The 27,750-nt window shown below is 56.3% G+C and overlaps 2 protein-coding genes across 3 annotated transcripts; one reads left to right on the plus strand and one right to left on the minus strand.

Annotated features, from left to right (window-relative positions):
• The first annotated feature begins 1,374 nt into the window (after positions 1-1,374).
• Positions 1,375-3,842, plus strand: LGALS2 (galectin 2). The gene is made up of 3 exons (XM_081250181.1): positions 1,375-1,451; positions 2,809-2,968; positions 3,134-3,842. Exons 1-3 carry the CDS (start codon positions 1,384-1,386, stop codon positions 3,278-3,280), a joined length of 375 nt encoding a protein of 124 aa, XP_081106307.1. The 5' UTR covers positions 1,375-1,383; the 3' UTR covers positions 3,281-3,842.
• A 56-nt stretch (positions 3,843-3,898) lies between these two features.
• CDC42EP1 (CDC42 effector protein 1) lies at positions 3,899-11,921 on the minus strand. 2 transcript variants are annotated; one of them, XM_081250179.1, is made up of 3 exons: positions 11,825-11,921; positions 6,467-7,237; positions 3,899-5,168 (listed from the first exon to the last, which is right to left on the minus strand). In XM_081250179.1, exons 2-3 carry the CDS (start codon positions 6,927-6,929, stop codon positions 4,546-4,548), a joined length of 1,086 nt encoding a protein of 361 aa, XP_081106305.1. In that variant the 5' UTR covers positions 6,930-7,237; positions 11,825-11,921; the 3' UTR covers positions 3,899-4,545. The 2 variants fall into 2 exon arrangements, with proteins under 2 accessions (XP_081106305.1, XP_081106306.1); XM_081250180.1 differs by lacking the exon at positions 11,825-11,921 and adding an exon at positions 7,813-8,002.
• Between the last annotated feature and the right edge of the window lie 15,829 nt (positions 11,922-27,750).

A 27,750-nucleotide genomic window follows, 5' to 3' on the forward strand; every position in this document is an offset into this window, starting at 1 on the left:
GGCTTAGTTGCTCCGTGGCATGTGGGATCTTCCCGGACCAGGGCTCGAACCCCGTGTTCCCTGCATTGGCAGGCGGATTCTTAACCACTGCGCCACCGGGAGAGCCCTCAGGCCTTCCTTTTAAAATGCACTGCCTCCAGGAGAACTGGGCAACCCTACCCCTGTGTATGAACTGGCAGATTATTTTCCTTCTTCGTGGAAAGGAGGCAGCTGCTAGCAGGGGAATATTGATCCTCCCCCCACGGACACCGCCCTTGACTTTCAGCGCCCCGGTCCCACGAGTTGGTTCAGGGCTTCCCAGGTGTGCTCCCTCCAGGAAAAAAAAAAAAAAAAAAATCAGTGAACAGAAATCCCACAATGTAAATGTGTTCTCCCATAAAGTGTTCTAAATATTTGGTGGCTGCTATATCCTGTCTGGCCCAACCACACACTCTCCAACCATGGATGTGAAAACTGGACATTTTCTCAGGCTGGGATAATGAGCTTTGAAAACCCAGCATCGACAGCCTCCCTCTAACCGTAGTAAAGCTGTGGGAACCCCTGCTATATGGAAATTCAGACAGTGCCAAGGTCGACAGAAAAATAAGAAGCAGATGGATACTGTAGTAGCAATAAGTAAGCATAATGACCACAGTCCCTTGATTTGCTTTCAGCCTGTGCCCTATTTGTGGGCTTCACAAACGTGAGCTGTCATCCTCCCAACCAGCTCAAAGGAGGCGCTATTAACCTCAGGGCCTCCAACAGCATCTGTCACACAGTGGACGCTCGGCAACTGGTTCTGAATGAATAAATCAAATTAGCCCATTTTATAGATGAGGAAAGTGAGGTATGGAGAGGGATTTGGATGGACATGTTCAGACATGTGACTTATGGAGTTTTATAGATTCTTTGTTTGGGATGGGCCTAGACCTGCCTGTGATACAGTCATTTTCTGTCAGTAAAATGACTCCAAGTTTGTGCAAGAACTAAGCATATCCTTGTTTGGGGGATTTTGCAGAGGGCACTGTGCATCATCACTTGAACACGTTTGGGAACAGTGAGGTGGGCAGGAGTCATTCTATCCATTTCATAGATGGGCAAACTGAGGTTCCCTCAGCTGGGCCCTATGTCTCCAGATCTGGCTGTTCTTCAGGCTGCAGTGGATGAGAGTGAAGCAAAATGGGCAAGAGGGGGGCTCCGGGAAGCTTTGATCCGAGCACCCTGGCTCTTTCCCTTCCCAGCTCCGTGCTCTCATGTGGGCAGAGGGAGAGTGAGGCCTGGGGCCAGCCAGGTCGGGATGGGATGATGTTGGTGAATGGGCTTCGCCAGCAGAAGAGCGCTGGGCACATGTGTGATTGATTTGTGTGGGTTGTTTCTCTGTTGGTGCAGGGGAAATTTGAGATTATGAACATGGACATGAAGGTGGGGACAACCCTGAAGATCAAGGGCAAGATCGCAGACCATGCTGATGGGTGAGCCAGTGGGGGGGCAGGTGAGGCAGGAGGGGGAGGGGGGCTGCCCACAGACCTGGAACAGGCTGGGCAGGGCAGCCTCGTGAAATGGTCGGACAACGAGAGTGACCTCGGACCAGGGGCCTTTTGTACACTCTTGCACGCTCTCACCCCCTCGCACACCCCTGCTGGCTCCTCTTCTGTTAGGGCTGCTTTCACACCTGAGGCTTCAGAATTCACAGCAGATGCCATGTGCTCAGTTTCCTTGGCCCCAACAGACACTGAAGGGGCAAGTGAGAAATCCCGGAAGCTCTACCCAGTCCTCTGCGAGTCAGGTGCCTCTACTGAAGGCCCAAACCCCCGGGGAACCACCCTCTTGGCCCAGCTGAAGGGTCAGAGGCCGGCCTTTCACATGCATTATACCAGCGACAGCTGCCAGGGGCCACCAGGTGGTCTTGTTTGCCTTCTCTCCATTAGAATCAGAGGCATTTCTCTGCCTCAGGTGTTACAGCTCAGCGTTAGCCTCTCCTGTGTGCAGGACAATGTCAGCATTGCTTGGGACTGATGTCCATCAACTTTTGGTTGGGGAAGTGCAGGCAGAGGCATTGTGCAGGAGCCAGGAGAAAAATCACCCCTCTCTCCTGCGTGGGTCCCTAAGGGTTGCAGAAATGTGGGGTACCTCTGGTCTGAGACGTCCCAGTGAAGGTACCCCATGACTCAGAACGTCCCACTCTCAGGGACCCTGAAGGTCTATCTAACTCAGGCCCCTGTAGTGATCTTTTCAAGAGATCACACAACTCCTGATTGCATACCTCTAATGACACGGAGCTCACCACTTTAGGTGTCCAAGTATTTATGGCCAAGCTTAACGGGTCTTCAGATAGTTGAGAACAGCAATTCTTTCCCCCAGGATAGACACCTTCATTTCTTTCTTTCTTTTTTTTTTTTTCTCTTCTCCGTACGCGGGCCTCTCACTGTTGCGGCCTCTCCCGTTGTGGAGCACAGGCTCAGCGGCCATGGCTCATGGGCCCAGCCGCTCCACGGCATGTGGGATCTTCCTGGACCAGGGCACGAACCCGTGTCCCCTGCATCGGCAGATGGACTCTCAACCACTGCGCCACCAGGGAAGCCCGACACCTTCATTTCTTGAAATGTCACTATTAGTTACCCTCTTGTCAGGAACCTTAGTCTGTGCTCTAAATGGAATGTGATACTCCAGTGCCAAGTCTGATCAAGTTGTCACCTCCCTTGTTTTAAGGCACAGACCTCAATTAACACAACCTTTGGTGATTCTTCCAGTTTGTGGTCAACCCTGCGATCCAAGCTGTTTTAGCCAGGGCTGGCCCCTTATTCTCACCTGTTACTCCTTCCCCTGCAGCTTTGTGATTAATCTGGGCCAGGGGACAGATAAACTGAACCTGCATATCAACCCACGTTTTGATGAATCCACCATCGTCTGCAACTCACTGGATGGCAACAGCTGGGGGCAGGAGCAACGGGACAGTCACATGTGCTTCAGCCCGGGATCAGAGGTCAAGGTGAGGTCAAAGGCGGAAGGGGCCTGAGGAGGATATCAAGGGGAGAGCCCAGATGGTAGGGCACCCTGGCCTAGACAAGGGCCGGGACCGTCTGAGCCACCAGGCACTGCCGTGGCCCCTTTCCAGGGTGCTCCTGCCTCCCTGATGCCTTCCCTCCTACTGCAGCTCCTCGTGACCTTCGAGGACAACGAATTCAAGGTGAAGCTGCCAGACGGGCACCAGTTGACCTTTCCCAACAGGCTGGGCCACAACCACTTGAGCTACCTGAGTGTGCAGGGTGGGTTCAACGTCTCCTCCTTCAAGCTAGACTGAGGGCAGCACCTCGCCAGAACGCAAGACCCCGGAGCGGATTCCGGCTCCTGACCCCCAGCTCCAGCCAGTCACGTGGGATCACCAGCCCTTGGGTCCCCGCTTCCCATGTGCTGTTCCTAACCCTCTGCGCTCATCCCCCAAGGCTAAGAACCAACAAAAGAATCCACCTTTATAGTCTTTCTGTGGTAGGAACTGTGGTGCTTTCCACTATTCTAATGCTCCCAGCATCCTCGTGATACAGATGAGGAAACTGAGGCATAAGGTCCTTGGACTGCCACATGGGGGTTGGGATGTGCTCCCGAACACCTCTAAGCCACCAGTCCTGCCTGCTTGTCCCCTTTTGTCACCAGGGCAAGTGCCAAGCTGCCCTGTGGGATTATGGTTCCAGGCACCTGGGCCAGGGGCTGTTCCCGGAACTATAGATAAGGGCTCCCACCTGGGCCTCTTATCTCAGGGCTATTCATTCCGGCCTAATTACTCATTACCCAACGCCTCGGCCCCTCCCCTCACTGGGGCCCCCTGGGGGAGTCCTTGGCTTTCCAAACCCAGTGCTTAGGGGACTCAAGCAGGTGGCGCTGACACTGTCCTCCCAGGTCCTCAAGCATCTTGCAGGACACCTTTTATCAAAAAAGCCTTTTTTAATCAGGACCCAGAGGCAGGTCTGGGGTGCATGGGAACGTGGGATTCCCCCACTGTGAGGTCACACCTGACTTTTCTCTGAGGCTTCTGGGACAAGTCGGGGTGGCGGGGGGAATGTCGGGGAAGCAGCCTTAGCAAGGGCTGGGGCTCTCAGAAAGGCAGTGGGGACCCTGTTGGGGGCAACTCCAGGATGAGCTGGGGCAGGCGGTCCCTTTGGGAGAGGGGACAAAGGCTCTATGTGCTATGCTCCCCACCCCCACCCAGCAAGGGCAGCTTTCCCAGCACAAAGGCTGCACTGTGAGGCAGGCTCTCCAGCTGGTGGGGATGGCCTGGGGTGGCGGGTGGGCCCGAGGAATGGCTACTGGGTCCAGAGTGGCAGTGGGGGGAGGCAGGGTGGCCCAGCACGGCCCATGGGAATACCCAGGTCCCAGGACAAGCCTGGTCTCCTCTGGCCTCCCTCCCATGTCTGTCCTGCAGAGGTGTGGAGGGGTCTGGGGACAACTTGGGTTTTCTCCCATCTTTCGTTGGCGGGACCCAGCTGTCAGGTGAGAGGCTGGCTCTGCGCCCGGGGAGCTCATAGGCGGTGCCCCGAGGCTGGCTGGGGTCCTGAGCCCATGCCCAGCAGCTCACACCTTGACTTCGTCATCCTCCTCAGCTTCAGCAAACTTGAAGGTGTTGGCTTGCACCGTGCTGGGCACGGGGGCCCTGCGGCCTGCCTGCGGTGGCCCCCACTCTTCGTTCAGGCTCTCCCAAGAGGCCCGAGCCTGGGGCAGCACCTCGACCAGCTCGCTCCGAGCATCCATTTCAGTGTAGCAGCGGCTGCTTTGGCTGCCACCACAGCCTGCTCCCCAGTGCCTGCCGGGTCCCACGTCAGCAGGTGCACAGGGACGCTCTCCTACCGGGCTGGCCCTCGCCTCGGCCGTTGGGCCCAACCCCAGGGTTACCCCATTGGGGCACTGTCCACGGGGTGGGGGGCTTGAGGCAGGGGTCGGGGGGTTTGCAACAGGGGCTGGGGCATTTGCAGCAGGGGCTGGGGCTGGGGTCTCGGCCGCAGAGCCTTCTGAGAGGCTCATGACCCCCAGCAGCTCACTGAGGAGAGAGGGCCCAAGGTCGAGGTCCAGGCGGAAGGACAGGAGGGAGTCAGAGCGGCGAAGCTCAGGTTCGGAGGGGAAGGAGCTCTCACGGTCTCGGTCACGAGGCTTTTCTGGGCGAGGCAGGTGAGAGATGGTGCAGAACCCGGAGTCCAGGCCTAGAAGAGAAATAGGGACTAGGGTCATAGGTCATAGGTTAGGGACCAGGGTCATAGCTGGGGTCCCTAACCAGGAACTGGGGAGGGGAAAGCCAGGGCCAACTCCAGCTTGCTATGTGGCCTTTAGCAAGCCACTCCCCCATCTGGACTCAGTTTCCCCCATCTTTCCAATACAGTGAGCCCCGTAGTCTCTTGTGTGATCCTCCTGTCAATGCTGGAAATTTACATAATTCCCATTCCCATTTTGCAGATGAAGAAAGTGAGGCTCAGTTTGGGATGAGGGGAAGGGCTAGCCCAGGGCCACAGAGTCAGATCTCCTGACTCTCAGTCCCAACTGTGAACTTGTATGACCCCTGGTTCCCTGCCATGAACCCGTAGCATACGGGCTGGTTTGTGGGCACAGGGATGGAACCAGCAGCCAGAGTCTGACTACATAGAAATCAAGACCCAAAGGACAGGCAAATGCCCTCCAAAGGTCCTCTGTCCCAGCCCCTGGCTCCAGGACTACCAGGACTGAGATATAGCCCTCAGTGAGATTCTAAGCATCACCCATGGAGAGAGGTGCCTCTGGTGCTGGGGCAAACCTGCAGGGCAGGAAATGGCCACCAGGTGGCAGCAGGGGCCCCAGTTCCCAGGTGAGCTGTCCAGAGGGGGAGCCAAGGTTACACCTGCCACTCCCCACCCTGGGAGGAAGGGCCTCTGGCTTCTGTCCATGTGAGTGGTTTTCCAAATTTGCCAAGTTACAGGAACCTTTGTTCACGTAACGACACAGCAACAGCTGTGTCCTGAGCACCTACTATGTGACAGATTCTGGGCCACACTGAGTATGTGTATTATCTCACTGAATCTTAGCAATGACCCTGAGGGGCCCATTATACAGGCCAGGACTTGACTTAGCAGAGCTCAGTTGGCTCGCTGGGAATCAGGCAGAACCAGAATTTGAATCCAGAGCCCTGGCTCTCTGCCTCTCCACTATATCATTCTGACACAAGGGAGCTGCTTCCATTGAAGGGGGCTAGAGCAGGCTGGCCCAGCCAAGAGCCTGTGGGTGGCGGGGGCAGCTCAGGGGCAGGTAGAACTCAAACCCCATCTCCTCACCTCTCAAGCTCAGTGTTTTGGGGAGTGAGCAGGTTCCCACCCTGTTCCCCCCCGACTCCATTCATGATTTGGGGTTTGGGCCTGACCTCCACGGAGGCTGAAATGCTGTGGGGAAAAGAGCTCACTTGGAAGCTTGGCTGAACCATCAAACCCTCTGGGCCTCAGCCTCTGAAAAATCGGCAGATAGCCCAGGCCCTCACCGTAACTGGAGTGGCCATCTGTGGAGGTGGGAGGGCTGTGGTCGAAGCTGAGCTTGCCCACCACGAGGCTGTCGTAGGCAGCTTGGTTGAGCTGAGGCAGGGAGATGGCGTTCTTGATGATGGGGGAGATGGCGGGTGGAGCAGGTGAGGGCGCAGGTGGGGAAGCCATCCTCCGGGGCGGTGCCCCTACCCTCCGCACCAGCTGCAGCTTCTTGGCCAGGAAGCTGCGGGGCGAGCGGTGGGTGCCCCGTGAACTGCCACCGTGGTTGCTGAGGAAGGAGGTGTCGCCGAAGACGTCCCCGCCACGGCCCACGTGCATGGTGTGGCGGAAGTCCCCGAGTGGGGGGCTGATCATGTCCGCAGTCAGCCGCCTCTTTCCCTGTGAGCTGGACACCCAGCCCACGGGTGAGAGCTTGCCCAGGTTCATGGCCGGGGCTCCTCCGGCCCCCTGGGGGCCCGGCATCGGCTCTGGCTGTTCACAGCTGTTGGTCCATGCCCACGGGGGGGCCTGGGGAGGGCGCTGGGCTGGGCTAAGGGTCCGCTTCTCAGTTCCCTCCTTCTCGGTGAAAGGGGGTGGATGGAGGCTGCGCCCCTGCTCTCCTAAGGTGCTGCCTCCAAACGCTGAGGCTATGGGAAGTCCATGGCTTGTCTGTCCCTGAGGCCTGGCTCCTAGCCCTGTGGAAGCAGCTGTAGGTGTTCTGTCCAAGAACACAGAAAGCACCGGACGTGCCTCAAATGTGGACAGCCCCTCTCCTGCCCAGGGGTGGAGACCTAAAAGAAAGAAAAGTAGTGGTAGGCCTGGGGGCATCCTGGGTCCAAATAATAACAGCTAAAGAGAACAAATGGGGACTCCCTGGCGGTCCAGTGGTTAAGACTCTGCGCTTCCACTGCAGGGAGCGCAGGTTCCCTCCTTGGTTGGGGAGCTAAGATCCCCGCATGCTTCGTGGTGTGAGCAACAAGTAAAGAAAAAAAAAAAAAAAAGAACAAATGATGGGGAACACGGAGAAAATGCTGAGCAGACGGACCCACAAAGGAGGACACATCGCATGATTCCACGTACAGGAAATTTAAGAACAGGCAAAACAAAACAATATGATAGAAATCAGAATTGTGGTTGCCTTTGAACAGGTATAGACTGGGAGGGGGCACAAAAAATTCATCGAGCTGTACACTTAAGCTGTGTGTAGGTTAAAAGTATTATACGGTCGTTATACGGTGCCCACTGATGAAGCAACTACTGAGCACCAATGGCTTAAGTTCATCACTCATTTAACCCAGACAACAGCCCTGAGGGAGGCTCTATAGAGAGAGGAGAAACTGAGGCACAAAGAAGTGAAGGGACTTGCCTGACGCCACACAGTAGGCAATGGTGAAGCAGGGCTCCCAACCCCAGAGCCCTTGAACCCCAAGGGCCTCCTGCTGGTGGGTTGAGTAAGTCACCTCCCTTCTAAGTGGGTTAAATTGTCTTCCAGAAACCCGGTGAAGGTTTTGTGAACTGCTGTGTAAACAGCAGAACCCTTCGCCTTCTAGATGTTTCCTGGAAAAAGGATCCTGTGGTCAAAAGTGGTTTTTCCAGATGCCTACTACATGCCTGAGCATATTCAAGGCTCTGAGAAGGCCCGCAGGAAAGAACATTATCATAGTTTTGACAAAAGCCTTGTCACCGGGGAACAAGTTTTGGAAAAAGCTCAGCTGGTGCCAAAAGCTATTTCTTGCCTACTCCCTCCCCTCCTGATCTCTCCCCCACTTTCTTCCCCAGTCCCAGTCTTCTCTAAGCTTCTCTTGGTCCGACCCTACCCCTTCTAGTATCATAGAAAGTGTAGGCTGGAGGACACCTATGAGACTATGTTCCCACACTTGGTTTTCCTGTGGCCCAGAGAGGCCAAGCTTGCTCAAGGTCACATCAAGAGAGCTGGTAGAGGGCTTCCTGGCGGTGCAGTGGTTGAGAGTCGTGCCCCGGTCCAGGAAGATCCCACATGCCGCAGAGCAGCTGGGCCTGTGAGCCATGGCCGCTGAGCCTGCGTGTCCGGAGCCTGTGCTCCGCAATGGGAGAGGCCACAACAGTGAGAGGCCCAGGCACCTCAAAAAAAAAAAAAAAAAAAAAAAAGAGAGAGCTGGTAGAGACGTCAACTCAGAGCCTTTGACTCACGTAGCCTTTACTGGCCCGTGGAGCCCAGTCTTGTCTCTCCAGATCACAACACACTCTGAGGCTGGGGCCACTGCCTGGATTTTCCCTCCTCCCTCCGTCCCAGCACTCAGCTTGGGCTCTGCAGGCGGCCAAGTGCCAAATCAATACCAGTTTAATCACAGGAGTTCTTTGTGATACCTTCATGCCAAAGGCTCACCCCTTGTCACCTTCTGAGTGAGGGTAGGTGGAGGATTCAGTGGCCTCACAGTGTGACCTTGGGCAAGTCATTTACCTCCACAGGCCCGGCACCTGAGCTGATAGACGTTGATAATGATTCTTAACAAGAACACCTAGATCTGAGTGTCAAAGTAAAAAAAATTTTTTTGCTGCCACCTCCAAGCATAAAAACCTCAATTCTGCCCTTCAAATGTTATTTGAAATTCAAAATAGGTTAAATAACAAGATAAAAACAAAGGAGGCAATAAAACAAAGCTTGCTTTGTTTTCTGACTACATTCTCTTCCCTTCCCACCATCTGATCCTCTCCCAACCCTAACTCCTCCCCACTGGGGGGCGGTTCTGAATCATCCCTTTCCCTGGCACCCCCAGCACCAAGAAGTCCTTGTGGAATGTTTGCTGAAGTTATGAAGCACTCTGCATTTGGCCAGCCACTACATGATGTCATCTGATTCTCCAACAGCCCCGAAAAGCTGGAGGGTTAGCCCATTTTACAGGAAGAGCCACGGCTTGGAAAGAAGGAACTTGGCCAAGGTCACATGGCAGGTACCTGCCATGGGCCAGGTTTCCCTGCTCTGCTGAGATGAGGATTATATCTCTGGAGGAGGGGGGGAGGGTGTCATCCTGAAATGTCATGAAGAGGGGTCACTGTGTCTGCCATGGGGCCACACCCACCTCTCCCCAGCCCCCAATTCCCTGGCTTCTAGAAGCAGCACCTCCTTTCTCAGCAAAAGGGGCTCCAGCCCCCACCCAACACCCACGGCCACTTGTGAGACCAGCTTCTGCCCCAATCTTGTGATGCCCCCACCTCCCAAATGTCTCTGGGCACCTCCAAAAGATCTCTACCCCACCCACTGCTGTAGAGAGACCTGTGGCATTGTGGAGCCGAGGGCAGGGCACTGCTACTGGGGACCTGTTTTCCCACGTGGAAAACAAGAACTGCATCGAACGCTGGTCCTCTCGCAGGAGAATTTTAAGAGTGGAAGATGCTGTCAAACCCTTGGATCCTGAAGCAGGTCAGGGTTTCAAAGCCAACATTCTTACACTAATAGCTCTCATTCTGGGGACCCTTGATGGCAGCCTACTTGGCACTTGACGCTGACCACTGGGTATTGCTGGTGGTTAGGTGTGCCCCACCTGGCCCTGGAGTAAGCAGGGCTCCGGCTATCCAGGAACATGGCCTATCTCCCCTCACCCGTCCAGGATTACTACCTGCTAATGCTCACAAATACCCATTTTACAGATGGAAAAAATGAGGCACAGAAAGGGAACTGACTTGCCCCAGGTCAGAGAACAAAAAACAGTGGTGTGGCTGGGAACCTCCCCAGGAGTCGACCAACATCAATAGTAAATGCCAGGGGAGTGGGCGAAGACTCCAGGGGTGCGGGGAAGAGTTGTTGGGGTCCGGGCAGATGCCCAGCCGCTGAGAACAGAAGGGCAGGCCTGGGAGGCAGGAGACTCAGCTCTGCAGATTCGGTGTCTGTGACCTGTGCTAGAGTGGTCCCCGCGCAGCCTCAGCGTCCCAGGAGTCCTCATGTTTACCCTACAGGGGACAGTCGGGCCTGGGTGCTTGGTAGGAGCTAGCTCAATAGCAGTGATGACCACAGGGACAAGGTCTGGGGCCGGAAGCAGAGACCATGCGCTAGGGAAGGCCAACAGGGGCCGCTGTGGAGGCACCTGTGTTTGGAGGAGGCCCAGGGCTGCCTGACGAAGGTGGGGGGAGGGGGAGAGGCAAGGCTGAGGCGGGTGTGGGGGCCGCGGCACCCTAGCGCTCACCTGGGGGTCACCCGCAGGCCCCTAGCGGGCACCACCTCTCAACCTGGAGGCCACTCCCTGCACATAGCCCCCCTCTCGCAAGTGTCCCGCTGGGTAACGCCACCCCTGCCAATGCGCAGCGGGACCCTGTCTCTGTTAGGGCTGCTCTGGCCTCTGGAACAAGGGGTTAACTCCCTGGGTGCTGCCTTCTTCTGGTCCTCAGAGTCCAGCCACTTCAAGACGCGGAAACTGAGGCCAGAAAGAGGGTAGCAAGCTGTCCACAGTGGCGGCGGAGACCCCGTTCTCAGGACGTCAAGGGGGATAGTAGTAGGAGAGAGCACCTTGGGCCACAGGGGCGGAAGGAGGAAGAGGGGGAGACGCTTCTTGCCCAGTCACCCCAAGTTAGAGCCGAATCAGCCTTTGGCTCGGCGAGGCTGACTGGCTTCCGGCAGGGTCTCCCCAAGTCCTCGGTTCCAGTCCCTGCGCCGCGTTTCGCGCGGCTGTGGCCTCCGGGCCAGTCCTTGCACCAATCTGAGCCTCAGTTTCCCGATCCAGAAAATGGGCTTCAAACTTCTTGAGTCTTGCCTGTCTCGGCAAGAATAGAACAAATCTCGAGGGCAGTCGGGATTGGAAGTCCCGGGAAAGATTTTGGCCAGAAAACATTCCCTCTGGGAGGTACGGGGTTAGAATGCGGAGAGTCGCTCCGCCGGTAAGGGGGCAGCCGGCTGCCTTGGCCCGAGGGGAACCGGACGGGATGACCTCATCCGCTGCTCCGGCCTGGAATGCGGCGGTTGGGGAGGGGGCATGGTGCCTGGACCATCTCCCCAGCGGTACTCCCCACTTCCCGCTCTCCGCGCCGGCCTCGCCAAGGGGCCAGACATTCCGACACATAGCCCCCTCCCCGTTCCTTCCCTTCCTTTCCCAGGGCAGGAAGGAGCCTAGACTGCCCTCGACTCGCCCCCACCTCCCGCAACCCGCTTTACTTTCCAATTCTCTGCCCCACTCTTCCCGCCGGGAATGTTGCAAAACAACCCGAAAACTTGGAGCGTCCCGACGCCGCTCCCGCGGCCAGCGCTCCGGGCCTGCCTGTTGGCACCCGGGGAGACGTTGGCAGGTTGGCCCCCCTCCCCCGCTCCTTGAGCCTAGCGGAGGGTGCCAAGTCCTCGCGGAGCCGCGATCCCCCTGCCGGTGTCCACGCCCATCCAGGGCTCGACGACCCGCGGGGCAGCTCGCAGTTACCTTCTCTCCGCGAGCCGCAGGAGCGGGGGGCGAAGGGCGGACGCGTCGGCAGCGGCGGCGGCAGCGCGTCCCGGCGCGCAGCCCGGGCGAGTGGCTGGGCCGGTCTGCGCCGCCCTGGCCTCGGGCTCCGCGGGCTGGCTCCGGGGGCGGGGGCGGGGTGTGGGCCCGCTCCCTCCTCCCGCCTCTCCCCTCCCGTCTGCGGGCGGGGCCGGGCCCCAGTCCCGGGCACCGATCACGCCGGCCCGAGCGGCGGCGGCGAGAGCTGGAGGGGGAGCCGCAGGGGCGTCAGGTCAGGCTTTTGCCTGCTGCCTGGGGCAGGGAGGGCCGGGGAACGTGCGGGTTGCCGGGGCGAGGTGACTCGGTCCCCGGATCCCAAGTCCTCTTCCACCAGCTCCCTGCGTGGCCTTGGGACGCCCTGACCTGGTAACTCTCGCTGCTGGGCTCTTCAGCCGCTCCCTGCGGGAGTTTGGGGAACAGGGAAGCCGGATCTCAGAGGCCTTGAATGCCAGAGTCCTGCTTAGACCTTAAATTCTACAAGCTGAGATACCCATTCCCTTTCTCCTACCCCCCCCTTTCCTTTTTGCTCCAGTACAGGCCCCCGCGGGTACCAGGACACAGACATGAGCCAGACTGGGGTGCAGGCCACTGGTAGAGTGGTGTGGTGTGTGGTCAAGGCTGTGGACCTTGGAACGAACTCAACAGCCTGGCTTCCTATTCTGTTCTGGTCACTGCTTAGCCTTTCTGTGCCTTGCTTTTCCCATCTGTAAAATGGCATAATAGCAGCAAGCATCAGATGTTATGTTGTTAAGTGTTCTCTGCTGTGTCAGCACCTAGGAATCTTGCTGAACAATTACATGAGGTCACACCTCAGATAGATGGGTTCTGAAAGCTTTATTGAGCACCCCTCAACCCCACCCATGAGGGGCAGGGAATCAGCCAGGCACAGCACTCTGTGCCATCCTCAAGGAGGGGAGATAGATCTCTGATCCCTGCCTCATGCTGTTTTGACCTCCTCTGATACTCCCCTGTGACTGTGAGACACCCCCCCCCAGGGGCCTGGGGCTGTCCTTGCCCAAAGGGACCCCTAACAGAGCCTGCAGGAGAGGGGCGGGGCTCAGCAAGGTGTCCTAGAAGAGGTGATACCGGAGTTAACTTGTAAAGGACACACAGGCAGAGGGAAGGGCAGTGGAAATGCACACACACCTGGCAAGAGCCAGAACAAGCTAAGGATCCACATGGAGTAGGCAGGTGTGGCTGGAGGAGGAGCCATATTTACACACACGTGGAAGGAGGATGTTTTTGCGGTTCAGAGCGCTGTGCTTCTTTCATTGGCTCCCAGAATCCTCATGCTGTCCACCAAGGGAGGAGTTATTTCCCTAGCTGGACAGATGGGAAAACTGAGGTATAGAGAATTCCAGCACTTGCTCACACAGCAGTAGCACCGAGACTCCAGTCGGTCAGAGCTCTTTCCCTGGGGTCAGGGGCAGGGAGGGTCAGGCTTGAAGGTGCTTTGCCCCGGGAAAATTTGGAACATCTCAGCATGGGGGAAGGGGGGCTGCCCCTGAGAGGCCCAGATGGGGGACACAGTCAAGTGCTGGGAGAGACTTGGGCCAGGCGTTGGGGGCTTAAACTTGGGCCAGGTGTCCTGCCTCACCAAGCCAGCAAGCAGTGTGATCAAGTGTGAATTTGGAAGCTCTTGCTGTGAGCCAAGAACGTCTGTGAAGGACAGTGACGGAGGCAGGGACTAGCGCTCTGTGGTTATCATCCTTAACAGCAGTAGTAATAAGCAGTATTTATTGAGCATCTAATGCATACTAGGCCCTGTAGCACCTCACATGCATCATCACATTTAATCCTCATGAGATCCCTGTAGGGACAATACTACCATCATGTCCATTTTGCAGAGAAGCAAAGTGACTTTCCCAAAGCCTCCAACTGTGGCAGGATGGCCATACTTCCCAGTTTGCCCAGGACGGTCCCAGATGATGCCTACTGTCCCAGCATAATTTTTTTCTTTTTTTCCCCAGCGTAATTATTAATAGCACTTCCTTTCACTCTCAAAGGTGACCTGGTTAGACCATAAATTACACATCTAGTCAGAAGATCCCCGGAGCAGCTGGCAAAGTTTGGTGTGATGTCAGAGGCCCTGAGACCATGGGTAAGGCACTTGGCCTCTCTGAACCTCAAGTTTCTTGTCTGTAAAATGGGTATAATACCAGCGTGGAAATTTGCTGCTCGTGGGTATTTACTACTTGCTGAGAGCTCCAGAGATATGGCTGAGAGAGCAGTGTTAATGGAGAAAGTTACAACCTGCCGTACATACTCTCTATCTGTTTTAGCTCGGGGCTCAGGGGCAGGCAAGGAACAACAAGAACTTTCCTACTATGTGCCAGTCACTTTGTCTCTGCTAGCTCTCTGTGAGGCAACCTGTGAGTTAGAAATTCGTTGCCCCATTTTACAGATGGGTAAACTGAGGCTGAGAGGCGCTCTCCCCTCATTCTAAGCCTCTCTCCAGATAGAAGAACAGTACTTCTCTATATAGGCTGCATTCCTGTTCTTGGCTTCACTCCTGATTTAAGGATCCAGCTCAGTTTTTCCTTCTGGAAAATGAGAGAAAGGGAGAGGTCTGGGCATCCTTGTGAAAGATGCAGGGATGGGCAGTCCCCATTTCCCATGGTTTTCTCCTCTCCCAGTTTCCTGTGGTCCCCTTCCTTCCCTGTCAAGAGACTGTGCCCAGGAGCGCAGGGGTTAACCCTGGCAGAGCTGTAATCAGCGTGCAGAATGCAGAACAAATGCCTCCCAGCTGGGGACTGGGAGCCGCTAGGTGGGACCGGCTGCCTGGAGTTCAGGAGGCCCCCTCTCTTCCTGTGTGCTGAGGAACCAGGCCCCTTGAGCCATAATCACAGAGCTCAGCTGCTGCCTCAGCTCACCCTGCAGACTGGGTGGGCTGAGGCCTGGGGCTTATGGAAAGGAGGCAGTTTCTGGGCAGGGAGTCCTTTATGGAGCTAGGGTGGAGGGGGCAGGGCACAGCTAAAGGGGTCACTTCCCTCTTGGGGACCTAGGAATGCCAGTGGCTGCCCACCAGGCTCCAGTGAGGTTTGGAGTGGGAGCCTTGAGCTGAGTGAGTTGGCCACATCTATCAGCCCCCATCCCAGCCCCTCCCTAGGAGGATGCATCATTTCCATCCCAAAGTCTGGCTCAGCTTTTGGTCAGTTTATGCATCTGCTCAATGACCCACTGATTGCTCTTCTCAGTCCTTTGTCTTTTTTTTTTTTTTTCTTTTTTAGTGGTGCCACGAGACATGGGGGATCTTATTTCCTGGACCAGGGATCGAACCCATGCCCCCTGCAGTGGAAGTGCAGAGTCCTAACCACTGGACGGCCAGAAAATTCCCCCAGTCCTCTGTCTTTTGAGTGTCTACTACCCATCTACCCACCCACCACCCACACTCCTATCCATCCATCTACCCACCCTTCTACACATCCATTTAACCACCAATTTACCCATCCGTCAACCTACTACCCATCCACTACGCCATCCTACTACCCACTACACCTCAGTTGACCCACTGCCTACAGCCCTATCCATTATCTAGCTACCCCCCACCCATCCATCCACCTCCCTACCCATGCCTCCTTCCACCCCTATCCATTTACCCACCCATATATCCCCCCCCCGCACTCTATCCATCCAGCATCCCTTGTTCCACTGCCCACACCCACAGCCATCTACCCACCCGCCTGTACCTACATGGGTCCCTCCACCCACTCATTCCCTGTTCGTGATCTTACATCAACTCATACCTGGCCTCTGCTGAGCAACGTGAGTTTCTGAGCATGTCGTCATCTTTCTCAGGCACACACCTCCCTCACGTTCATCAATTGGTTGCCCTTGGGCAAAACATCTTTGAAGGCTGCTTTGCAATGTCACCTCCTCCTGGAGGCCCTCCTTCAGAGTGAGCCTCTCCCCTGCTCCTGGTCCCTCGTCCATATTGGCATCGGTTACTCTGTGAGCTAGCTCTCCAATGAGACAGTGATGTCTGTGCTCCTGGCGCATTTGGGGAACAAATGGTCACAGCCAGCATAGGAAGGGGGTCCCTTTCACCCCAACTGGACTGCAACCACCATGAGGGCAGGTGTCCTCCTTCTGGGACCACTCCAGGGACACTCTCCATGGGCTGGACTCCCGGCAGGGGCTCAGACACACTTGGGCGTTGCAGGGAAGGGGGCAGCATTGGGTTCTCCAAGTGATTTGTACTGCAGGCTAGTTCCCCAGCTTGGGGAGACTAGCAGTGGGGCGAAGGGGGCTACCCCATGCTCTCACTTCTATCACCCAGCATGCATTTCCAAGTCAGACCAACGCGAGTTCAAATCCCAGCTTTGCCTCTCACTAGCTGAGTGACCTTGGTTAAGCCGCTTCCTCGCCTGGGCCTTGTGATGAGCCATAAAATTCACTACCTGTCCTGTAGGTGATGGTCAATGAAGGGTAGCTATTATTATTACTATTGTTAGAACTTTCCTTTCCCAGGAGGCGACTTCATTTAACACACATTAAGTAAGCGCCTGCTGTGGGCCAGACCCTGGGCTGGGTACCCTGTGAGGAGGCAGTGGTGAGTAAGGAATGCAGTCCCTGCTCTCAGAGATTTGTCTTGTCTGGTGAGGAAGACAGAGGCCAGGGAACTGGTAGGACTGAAAGGCCAAAACAGTGGTAGAAGGGTCCAGGGAGGCAGAGGACTCACTGAGGAAGTCCAGGGAGGCTTCCTGGAGGAGGTGGCATTTGAACTGGGCCTTGTGCCTTGGGGTAAGATTGCCCACAGGTGGAGCTGGGGAGAGAGCTGGTCTCGAGGGGGGAGAAGATAAGCTGGGGAGGGTCTACTGTGGAGGATGGGAGAGAGGCCCTGAATGCTGTGCCTGGCCCTCTGTGGTGTGGGCTAGTCTGGGCCCCTGCCCTTTCCCCAGCAATGGCTGCCCTCAGGTGTCACAGACCCTGAGGTGCCTTGGGATCCTTACTGGGGTTTCTCATTAGCAGAGGCCTGCGGCAACCTGGCCCCAAGTTTTTTTCCCTGGTTGACCTTGAGGACAGGAACGTGCTCTGAGGGGAGCCAGGGGACGGAGACTTTCCTGGAAGGAACCTTCAGCCCTTCCTTCCTAGTTCCTTCCGCCTACCCCAAATCCCCAAGAGTCAACAATTGGTGGAAGTTTCAGGGCCTCAGTGGGCTTCTGAGAACACTGAGGCCCAGAGAGGGTAGGCCTTGCCGGGGCTGCACAGCGAGTCAGCTGTGGAGCTGGAGTCCTTGGCCGCCCCACACCCCGTGGCTGCCTTCAGTGTGAATGGGCATGTGTTGAGTACCTACTGTGTGCCAGCTCCCAGCCTAACAGGATGAAGCAGACAGGCTCACAGAGAGTTAAGGCTCAGACAGAGCACGGACTTGGCAGGGCTTCCAGGAAGGCTGCCTGGAGGAGGTGGGACAAGGCTCTACACAGACGTGTGAAGCTGTGCGAACCAGAAGGTGTGAGAGCCAGGCTGGGTACACTGAATGTGTGTGTCTGACATGGGTGTGTGTGCCATGGGGTGTCAGCTGGAGTGATGACTGAGTTGCTGGGGCATCCGGGCCTGGCCTGGGGCTGGTGGGTGGCCTGGGGGCCGGGTGATGACAGATTAGTCCCTGGCTGTCCCTGCTTGGCTGTTTCTTGAGGTGATGCCTGGGTGTCAGTGGGTTCTTGGGAGCAGCAGGGTCAGGATGGGAGTTAATCCCAAGGGTATTTTAGAGGGTGGGACTGTGAGGCCCACAGGGAGAGCATGGCTCCCAGAAGCAGGCAGCTGTCAGGGCCGGAAACGCCTCTGGAATTCCAGTCTCTGGAAAGAGGGCTGGCCGCGTGGAAGAGTTTTCTCAGCCGGAGCCTTCCAGGCCAACTCAGCTCTGGTTCCTTATTCACTGCTCCACAGGGAAATGGGGGAAGGGAAGCCCCCCCCACCGGCCCCTCAGGCTCCCTTTCTCCTGGAGAACAGGACAAGAAGTTGGAGGGGGGCTGAGGAAGGATGTGGGGTCAGTTCCTCCAGCCCCGCCCCTGAGGAGGACAGTCAGATGCATGGATGGGGGGTGGGGAGTGGGGGTCTGAGGTGCCTGTAGGTGCAGGGGGTGGGGAGGCACAGCAGAAGGGCCAGGGCCAGGTGACCCTGCCATCTCAGGGATGATGAGGCTGGCTTCTTCAGACCTGGGCCAGGTGGCCAGGGGCCTGGATGGAAGGGCAGTGTTGCACGGGTGGGCAGGTCCTCCAGGAGATCTTTGTTCTCAACATGAGGAGGGGCCGGTGTGGAGAGAGCAGGGGCAAGGGGGGGACAGGAAAAGTGTTTGAGGAGCAGAAACAATGGCCTATTCTCTGCTGCCCAGCCTGGCCTGAGAGATAGGCCTGTGGGCTGGAGGCCAGCCCTGCCTTGCCCTGACCATCGCTAGCATTGACTCCCCCAGCCTATCCCAGCCCTTGGGGCTTCACCTGGTCCTGCCTAGGTCCGGTGGGGCTCCTTCCTCAGCCCCACAATCATGGGTTCATTCCTGGATGCATGGGTCCATCTGTTTTCTTCTAACAAAAGCCAGCCCACTTTGGTGGATGCAGGGCTTTTACATACGTGATCTCCTTTGTGTTGTGGACGCAGAAACAGAGGAGGGAAAGCCCTTCCCACTGGCCCACGGCCCCTGCCTGTTGTTCGTAGAGCTGGGAGTCGAACCCAGTGCTCCCGGCTCTGGGTCCTGGGTTCTTCCGATGATCCCCCTTCCCACACAGCTTCTTAGCTCCTGGTTTCCTCCCCCCTTTCCTGGAGTATGATAAGAGGAGGATGAGCTGAAGTGAGGGGAGCAGTAATTAAGCACCTCCTAAGTGCCAGACGCGAGCTTGAGCTCTGGGCTCGGTGCTTTACTTGCATTAGCCCTAATCCTCACAACACCATTATACAGATAAGGAAACTGAGGCCAAGGAGGTCAAGTTACTTCTTCAAACTCTTGCAGCTCGGAAGTGGTCCCACTGGATTCAAACCTCAGTCTGTGGCATTCACACTGCCCTGCTGCCTTGAGGGCAAAGGCTCTGAGACCACGAAAGGACGCTGTCCTCGCAGTGTGAGGATGTGGGTAGGAAGCCCGCGTGTTGCACACACATCTTCCTGGGGCCGGGATTGCTCAGAAGCCTCCCTGACTGATGGATGTCGCCTCTACTTATACCTCTTTGGTGACTGGGAGCTCATTCCAAGAGAACAGCTCTGCTGGTCAAGGAATTTCTCCCTGAAATGGAGCAGAAATCAACTCCCCATAACCTCTGCTCACTGCCCCTCCCTCCACTTCCTGGGCCCGTCCCCTGATGTTTGGGTAAGTTCCTTAGCCTCCCTGTGCCTCAGTTTTCTCATCTGTAAAATGGGAATCATAATGCTGCCGTCAAAGAAGATGGCTGGAAAAGAAGCTTTACAGACACAGGCTGGGGGTGTGTATCATAATGATTGCAGATGTTCAGGCTCCTTGTACTTTCCTGAGTTGTTTCCTGAACTCACCTGTCACGTCACAACAAGCACTCACTAAGTGACGCCTCAGCACCTGGCAACAGGGCATAGCCATTGCCTCTGGACGCAGGAATTTGCACCCCAGCTCGCAGAGGGGAGATGCAATGGCTTGCATAGGTTTATGTGCAGAGTAACCTTCATTAATTCATAAAGACTCTTGACACCATCCTCATGGATAAGTAGTGGATCTCACAGGTGAGGAAACCGGCCCAGAGAGGTGAAGTGCCCTACCTGAGGTCCCACAGCACTTTTCTGCAGGGTGACTGACTGTTTGATACTCACCAGGCCATTCCCCTGTCAGGCCTGCAGGGGTTAACTGGGCTGGCAGGCACTCAGGCAAGCAGGAGGGAGGGTCTCATGGAGAGTGAGGGGTGGGGGGTGGGCAGCCCCCTCTAGGTCTCTGACTCCACCTCGGTGGGCAGCTTGAGCCCCTGCCAGCCTCTTGTTGACTCAGCCGGCCTCTCTCCTGCCAAGGCCTGCTGGCCAGAGCTCCCACGGGGAGGCTCAGGCCGCATTCTTCTCGGGCTGGAGGCTGGGGGGTGGCTGGCACCTCCTGGTGGAGGCTGTGTGCTGGTTTGTGGGTGCTGGGCCAGATGCTGGGGCGAGGCAGGGGGATAGCCTAGCCTGAGAACTGGGCTACTTGAGCATGTGGCTCAGCTTCGCCATTAGTGAGCTAGGTGATCTCAGCAAGCCACTGCCACCTTCCTGTGTCCACCCCGTGCCTCAGTTTCCCCGTCCATCAAATGGGTATGATGATAATAAGCCTTGCCAGCCCTACCTCATAGCTACTGGGAGGATCAAAGGAGAAAACGAGTTTGGTCAGAGTGAATGCCATTTGCAGTTCAAGGACCCAGGCACGTCTGCTGGCCTGCCAGCCGGGCATTCTCTAGGTTGAGTATATGAACAGGAAGGGAGGCAGGGACAGCTCTCAGCTGTGGCATGTGTCTGCCTGACATCCCTGTCTCCTCCCCAAACTTGACATAGTGACAATAACAATAATAACCCCCCCTCCTTCCAAGTACACAGCCCTTGAGAGTTTACAAAGTCCTTCCATACCCATTACATCAGGTCACCCCCATTCCCCTGCCTCAGGGCCTTTGCACTGCTGTTCCTTTTGCCCAGAACACTCTTCCCCCAGGTGAGTGAAAGGCTGCTTCCCTCTCAGCTCAAGTGTCACCTCCTCAGAAGCCTATCAGACAACCCATCCAAATTAACTTCTCCCCGACCCCTCACCCCACCAGCACCCTCCCTTCCACTCTGTGTCTTTCATGACTGCTGTGACCTTGTTCATGTGGGGGGATCATCTTCCCCCAGGACGTTAGGCTCTTTGAGGGCAGGGACCATGACTACAGTGTTCACTGCTGTGTCTGGAGATGGACCACAGCCTTCCATGGTAGCTATTAGTGTCCCATCTTACAGGGGAGGAGCCCGAGGCTCAGAGTGGCCAAATGACTTGCCTAAGGTCACAGAGACTGGAAGGAATGGAGCCGGTCGGGGGGCTCTTTCCAGAACTGTCCCCACAATTGCACCGCCTGCATCCTCCTCAGGCCCCACCTGTCACCCCCATGTAGTCGAGCCCATGCCTCCCTCCTTACACATGTAGGTGCTGTGCATGTATTTGTTTGGTGGAATGTGGGGAAAGATTCTGAAGATTCTGTAAAGCGAATCTTCTGGAAAGATTCATTTTACAGAAGAATAAGCCACCGGATGCGACGTACATATCTGGTTGCTCCTTTAGCAGGCCTCTGGGCTAACATCTTGGGCCCAGAGCGGGGGTCGTGCCAGGGGCCTCCTTACCCTGCGCAGGCAGGCTGGCCAGCCTAGTAGCCCTCCCAGAATTGCATCGGCGGCAGCTGTGGGGTGGCCGGATGCCCCACCCCCGGCGCCTCTGGGCCCTGAGCCCAGGCCACAGGCGGATCTGTGGCTGGCACTGCTCTTTCGGTTTGGGGTGGGAACACCGCAGGGATTTTAAAAATAAAGGGCCTTGAGACAGTGGCCTGGCCCAGCCGGCCGTGGGGCGGGGTGGGGGCCAGACAGGGACAATGGGAAGCTGATTCTTAGGGGCTGTCCACCCACAGGGAGCAACCAGGCCGGGGGAGCCCTTTTCCCTGCCCCCCACCAGTGCTGCTCTCCCAAGGACTCTCCTTCCTCGCCTATCCTATGCCTATCCTAGACATCCGTCTCAAATATTTACTGAGCACCTACTGTGTGCTAGGCCTCAGTGACCACGGGGTGGGAACCTCCAGCCTCTCTTTCCCCCAACTGTGTTGCTCTCCCAGAGCAGCCCCTCTCCTCCTTATCCGACCTCAGGCCGGATGATTTATTGAGCGCCTACTATGTGCCAGGCTTGTTCTGGCCTCCTTCCTTTCAGCCTCTAAGCGCTTTTCTCTTCTGCTCTCACACTCCCTCAGGCCATTTCTGTCTGCCTCTCTCTCCTCTGGCCCCGCTAACAGGAAGCAGCCGGAGAGGTCAAGGGCTGCTGGGCCTCCAGAGTCCAGCGTCTGCATACACAGGGGCCTGTCGACAGGGCGTGGGGGGGGGGGACACGACGGACTTCCTGTTTATGAGAGTCAGAAGGACCCCCAGGGCGGTGCCTTGGACAGGCCTGTTGGGCAGCCCCTCTAGTCTGAACCTCAGTCCCTCCCTTCAGGGTCCCCCCTACAAGCAGCCAGCTCAGACCCAGGCACTGCCCTCCCCCCATCCCGGGGAGGGCGAGAAGGGAGGAGGACTGAGTCTTCGGAATGGCCAGGAATGTGGGAGTCCAGTGTCCACAGGAAGCATCCCTGGCTCCAGGGCCCAGCCCCACCACGTCTGGGTGACCCTCCCCATTCTCCTCCCCCAACCCCAGAGCCCTCCCCTGCTTTGACGGTGGAGGGCCTGAGGGAGTCGGGAAGGAGGAGGCCAGATCCCATCCTGCCCCAGTGGGGCCACAAGGCTTCAGCTCTGGTTTGACCAGGCTCTGGCAGCCTCAGTCTCCCATCTTTGGGTGGGGGTGATGGGCCAGTAACTCCATCAGCCTCATCTTGCACCCACCGCATTTTGCCCTGAGGCCTCCGTGCCGGGAGGATGGGGCAGGGCTGCTAGGAGGCTTGGGACCAGGAGAAAACTGGGACCAAGATGTTACTTCACACCTTCAAGAAGTATCCCTCCCTGTTCTAAGCCCCAGGTCCTAAGAGCTGGGGTGGGGGTGGGGGGGCAGACATTGGGCGGGGCTGGCCAAAGGTGCCCAGGGGAAAGCAAACAGCCCTGCCCTCCTCACCTCCAGACAGCCCCAGCCAATCCTGCCTGTGGTTACCCAACAGGAGATACTGATTGAGGGCCCGAGGGTCATGGTCAGTGGAAGAGGCCGGGCAGAGGGAGACCTGCCCTTTTCCTCTTCCCCCACCTAACCCAGAAGGAGGTCAGCGACACCTGTCCTCTGTCTCCCCTCCCCTAACATCCCACCCCCAGCTCAGAGTACCTGGAGACAGACCTTTAGGACACAACCTCATTAGTGTTTAAGGCAGTCATCCCCTGGAGGGCGACGGGGGCACCAAGGAGCCCGCTAGCCCAGAGGAGGCAGTCAGAGAGGGCTTCCCGGAGGAGGCCACCCTCTCAACATGGAAGCCTAAAATTGGGAAAGGATGTGCCTGGCCTGGGAAAGAGCTTGATCAAAGACACGGCATTTCCAGAGAAATGCTAGTGACATGATGGGCCTGGAAAAAGGTGCGGTTGAGGGAGCAATGGGAGATTATGGGTGGGGTGGGGCATGAGATCATTCCTCAGGGCCTCGAAGCCTGCACTTTCCCTGGCTCTGGAGCGCCCTCTTTTGCCCCGGGCCAGGTGGCGGAGGGGAGTCGGGTAAAGGAACCACTAAGATTGAGATTCAATGTGTCTGTGTGGACCTGATGAGGGCAAGGGCCTGGGGCCTGGGACTGGGACCCTGGCCTCTAGCTCTGTGAAGCTGCCTGGAAAAGACTGCAGGCTGTCCAGTTCCTGAGAGATCTGCCCTGCCGGAGCATCTAGGCATTTCCCCAAGGTGCTGGGGCTGCTTGAACAGGCCATACCATGTGGTGAAGACAGTCCTGGCTCTGCCGTCCCAGCTCTGTGACCTTGGGCAAGTTATTAACTTCCCTGGCCTCAGTTTCCACCTCTATAAAATGGAGCTAAAGGCTAAAGAGAGGACCTGCCTCAGAGGGCTGTTGGTAGTTGGAATTAATTTAGCAAAGCACCTGGCACTAGTGAGCCTTTAATACCAGCTAAATATTATTACTAATTGGGAAAAAAGAGGGCTTCCCTGGTGGCGCAGTGGTTGAGAGTCCGCCTGCCGATGCAGGGGACACGGGTTCGTGCCCCGGTCTGGGAAGATCCCACATGCCGCGGAGCGGCTGGGCCCGTGAGCCATGGCCGCTGAGCCTGCGCAGCCGGAGCCTGTGCTCCGCAATGGGAGAGGCCACAACAGTGAGAGGCCCACGTACAGCAAAAAAATAAAAAAAATAAAATAAATAATTGGGAAAAAAGAGAAAGTTGGTTTTCCCTCCAAGGACATGCCGACAGGTGGGTGGAAGGTATTTTACCAAAAGAGACCACAAAAAAGGCACGATACTCAGCCCCTGGGATTCCCAGGCTTGCCTGATCCAAGCAACCCCCTGGGGTTCTTGTTAAAAATACCAGCTTCCCACCCCCAGTCTCTGACCTGGTAGGTCTGAGGTGCGACAGGACTCGGGATTTGTAAGGAGGCCTCAGGCCTGAACCTTCTACCAGGCAGGTATGGGGAACGTTCCTCTCTGATGACAACAAGGATTCACTCCAAATGCTTCCTCCTTGGGGAAACAATTCCTTCAAAATTCCCTTTAAAAATATTTGCTGTTTATTGAGTATGCCTTGCCTGTTCTAAGGTCTTTCTGTGTTAACTCATACAATCCTCACAATAATCCTGTGACGTGTAGGTACTCAGAGCTGCTCCCATCTTACTGATGGGGAAACTGAGGAAGCTAAAAAACTTGTCCAAGGTCGCAGGAACTCTGTGACTTGTCAGGAGTCAACTTGGGACTTGAACCTGGACATAAGCCCTTACCCACTGGGTTGTAGTTTCCCCACCTGCCTCAAGTTCCTGCGATGTTTGATAAGATTCCTCCAGGTGTCTCAGGGCCAGAGCTGGGAATCCATACTTTTCACTCCTTTGTCCTCTAAGGGTGTGACCCTTGAATCAAGAAGTGGCCGGTCCTGCTTTGAACCCCCTTGGGAGGCAGAAAACTGGGATTCAACTTTCTGTGCCCTGCTTACTTCCTCCGGGTGGTCTCCGGTAGTTTGGTCTCCCTGAGCTGGTTTCCCCACCTCTAAATGGGGATGCACCACCTCCCTGGGTGTCGTCAATGAGTCACCAGACCAAGGATGGGTAGGGGTTTGTGAACTGTTTGGGCTGTGTGTTCTCTGGGACCTGGGAGTGGCCGAGGTAGGGGGGTGTAGGAGGACTGGGGACAGTCTAGGAGCTGCTCCAGTCACCTGCATCCAGGGCTAGTCCTTTTCCAGCTAGTGTCACCAGGACTCCAGAGGCTGGGGAGGCCATATAGTGATGGGAAGAGAGGTTGATGGGGAGCCTGGCTTCTCCCTCCCTGCCTGGCACCCCAACATGCCCTGGCTGGCAGCGGCTCATGATTCACCAGCTTTAAGCCCTGGTTTCATCAGTAATCAGGGAGCGCACCACTAGAGAGCCTGGGGCATTTTCTGGAGAGCCCAGTGCCCTCCCAGAAACTGGGGATGGGGTGGGGTGGGGCTAGGAGGAGGGAGCCTGGGAGGGAGAAGGGAAAAGGTCTGGCCCCAGAGAATTTGCATAAAGTATTCTTTTCTTTGAGGAGGGTGAGAAATGCTCAGTACCTGACATCCCTGGAAACGATTCACTCATTCATTCTAGTTTATTGAACCCCTTACACTGTGCCAGTTACCATGGACCTAGAGAAGTAAAGTGAAGTAATCCAGAAGTTTCCTGGTGGGGAGATTACTGTATGATCAGCTCATTCCTGCACAGCACAATGAGGAGCAGGTTTACAAAATTCAGAGCCCACAGAGGAGAGAACGATTAATTTGGGGTTGGGTGGTTGTGGCATGGATCGGGGAAGTTTCAGCAGTTCTGAGGCCCCTACCAGGGGGAATGACAGTGTGGGTGGGGATCAGATCCTTCTGCCACTTCTGAATGGCTCCTCTCCCATCTGGGCCTCAGTTTTCCCACCTGTGAACTGGGCACAGCGATGGAGCCTTTCTCCTAGGGTTGTTATGAGAATTCAAAAGGTTAACTCATGTAAAACACTGAGAACAGCTTCTGGTGTGTGGTCATCACACGGGTCAGAGCGTGCCTGGCAGACAGGGAGAGGGCTTTCAGGTAAAGGACACTGTCTGTGCAAAGGCCCAGGGGTGTGCAGCACATGGGTATGATGGACATCGGTGGGGTGGGGTGAGAGGTGGGAGGGGGCATTTGAAGTATTGTCATTCCCTGTGGACACTCTCCTTAGGGCAGTGGGGAGCTATGGAAGGCTTTTGAACAGAGGAGTGACATGGCAGATCTGAGCACCAAGGCTACAGAGTCGTGATGGGCTGGAGGGCCAGATTGGGGCAGGGAGACCTGTGAGGAGGTGGCACAGGGTCTTGGTGAGACATGGGGAGGCCTGAACTCACACAGTAGCTGTGGGGATGGAGAAACCTGGAGATGAGGACCAGTAGGGGGACACCTAGCTGAACTGACGGTGGTGATACAATGAAGGAATAGACACAGTGTGCTGAGGAGAATGGAGGAGTTCAGGTGTGCTGGGAGCCACTGATCTGGAACATACTAATATACTTAGGAGAGGGTGTTTAAGGAGGGCCTTGAAGGGTGTATAGGAGTTGTCCAGGCGACCCATGAGGGAAGGGCTGTCCAGACAGAGGGCACCAAAAGCAGAAGTGTGAAAGCAGTGGGTTTGGGGAGGAAATAATGGGGTCAGGAGTTGGGGGGCCTTGGGTGCCATCTGTAGGCTATTGGGGGTTGGGGGCAGGTCAGCAGGCTGAGCAACAGGAAGAGAATATAAACATCTCTTAGTTTCCTGTGGCTGCTGAAACACATGACCACAAACTGCGTTCCTTAAGGCACTCTGCTTTAAAACAATAGAGATTTATTCTCTCACCGTAGTGTCGGCAAGGCTGTGCTCCCTCACAAGGCTCTAGGGGAGAATCCTTCCTTGCTCTTTCCAGCTTCTGGTGGCTCCAGGTGTTCTTTACTTGCGGCTGCAAAACTCCAATCTCTGCCTCTGTTTCCACATGGCCTTCTCTGTGACAGTGTCTTTTCTTATAAGAATGCTTGTCATTGGATTCAGGGCCCACCTGGATAAAATCCAGGATCGTCTCATCTCAAGATCCTTATCTTTTTTCTTTTTTTTGGCCAGGCCATGCGGCTTGCAGGATCTTAGTACCGGGACCAAGGATGGAACCCGTGCCCCCTGCAGAGGAAGCAAGGAGTACTAACCACTAGACCGCCTGGGAAGTCCCACAAGACCCTTATCTTAGTTACATTTGCAACCACTCTTTTTCCAAATCAAGTCACCCCCACAGGTTCCAGGTGGACCTATCTTTTGGGGGTTGGGGTGGGGAGAGGTTACCACTCAACACACTACAAGATCCTAAACTCTAATCCCAGTGCTCCATCCCAGGTGCAGAATCTTTCCCCTTTCTCCTCCTTATGGACTCCCAGTCCCTCCAGTCCTGCCCCCTGGAGCAGGGAGGGCGCCCCGCTGTTCACCCTTCCACCTCCAGGGCCCAGAAGCGTTTGGACACGTGTGCAGAAGTAGCAGCCGCCCCGTCTCCCTCCTTCCGGTAGCCAACGCCATCAGAGGCGGGGACCTGGCCGGACCTGTGGGGGGTGAGCGCCACCTTGTGTCTGTTTGGGAGCAGTGCGGTCGTAGGGTCCAGCCGGGTTCCTGCCCTGAGACAAGAGGCGCACGCGGCCACTTACAGTGCTCCAGTTGTCCGCCAGCCACTCCACACACATCGGTTCTGCTGGCCTCAGTGTGAAGTGGGGGTTATCATCCCCATTCTCCAGACCAGGAGACGCCGGCTCAGAGAGGCTATGACTAGCCAGGGTCACACAACTTCCATTCCCGTCTGACTCCAAAGCCGCACCATAAAAACTAGACGCGTGCACCGGGCGCGGGGCGGGACCTGTCGACCCCGGCGGCTGCGGGGCTTTTCCAGATCTACGTTTCCCCAGCTGTAAGCGGGGCGGGGACGCGCACATGAGCCCCTTAGGTGGCCCCTTGCAGGGAAACCCGAGGAACACAGAACTCAGCTTTTCGCTGAGGTAGTCTGTGGACCTCGCTGCTTCTCTATACTTTTCAAACGTTGGTCTTAAAAAAAAAAATTAAGGTGTTTATTGT

This window comes from Mesoplodon bidens, assembly GCF_964165515.1.
Source record: "Mesoplodon bidens genome assembly, chromosome: 11".
NCBI classification, from domain to species: Eukaryota; Metazoa; Chordata; class Mammalia; order Artiodactyla; family Ziphiidae; genus Mesoplodon; species Mesoplodon bidens.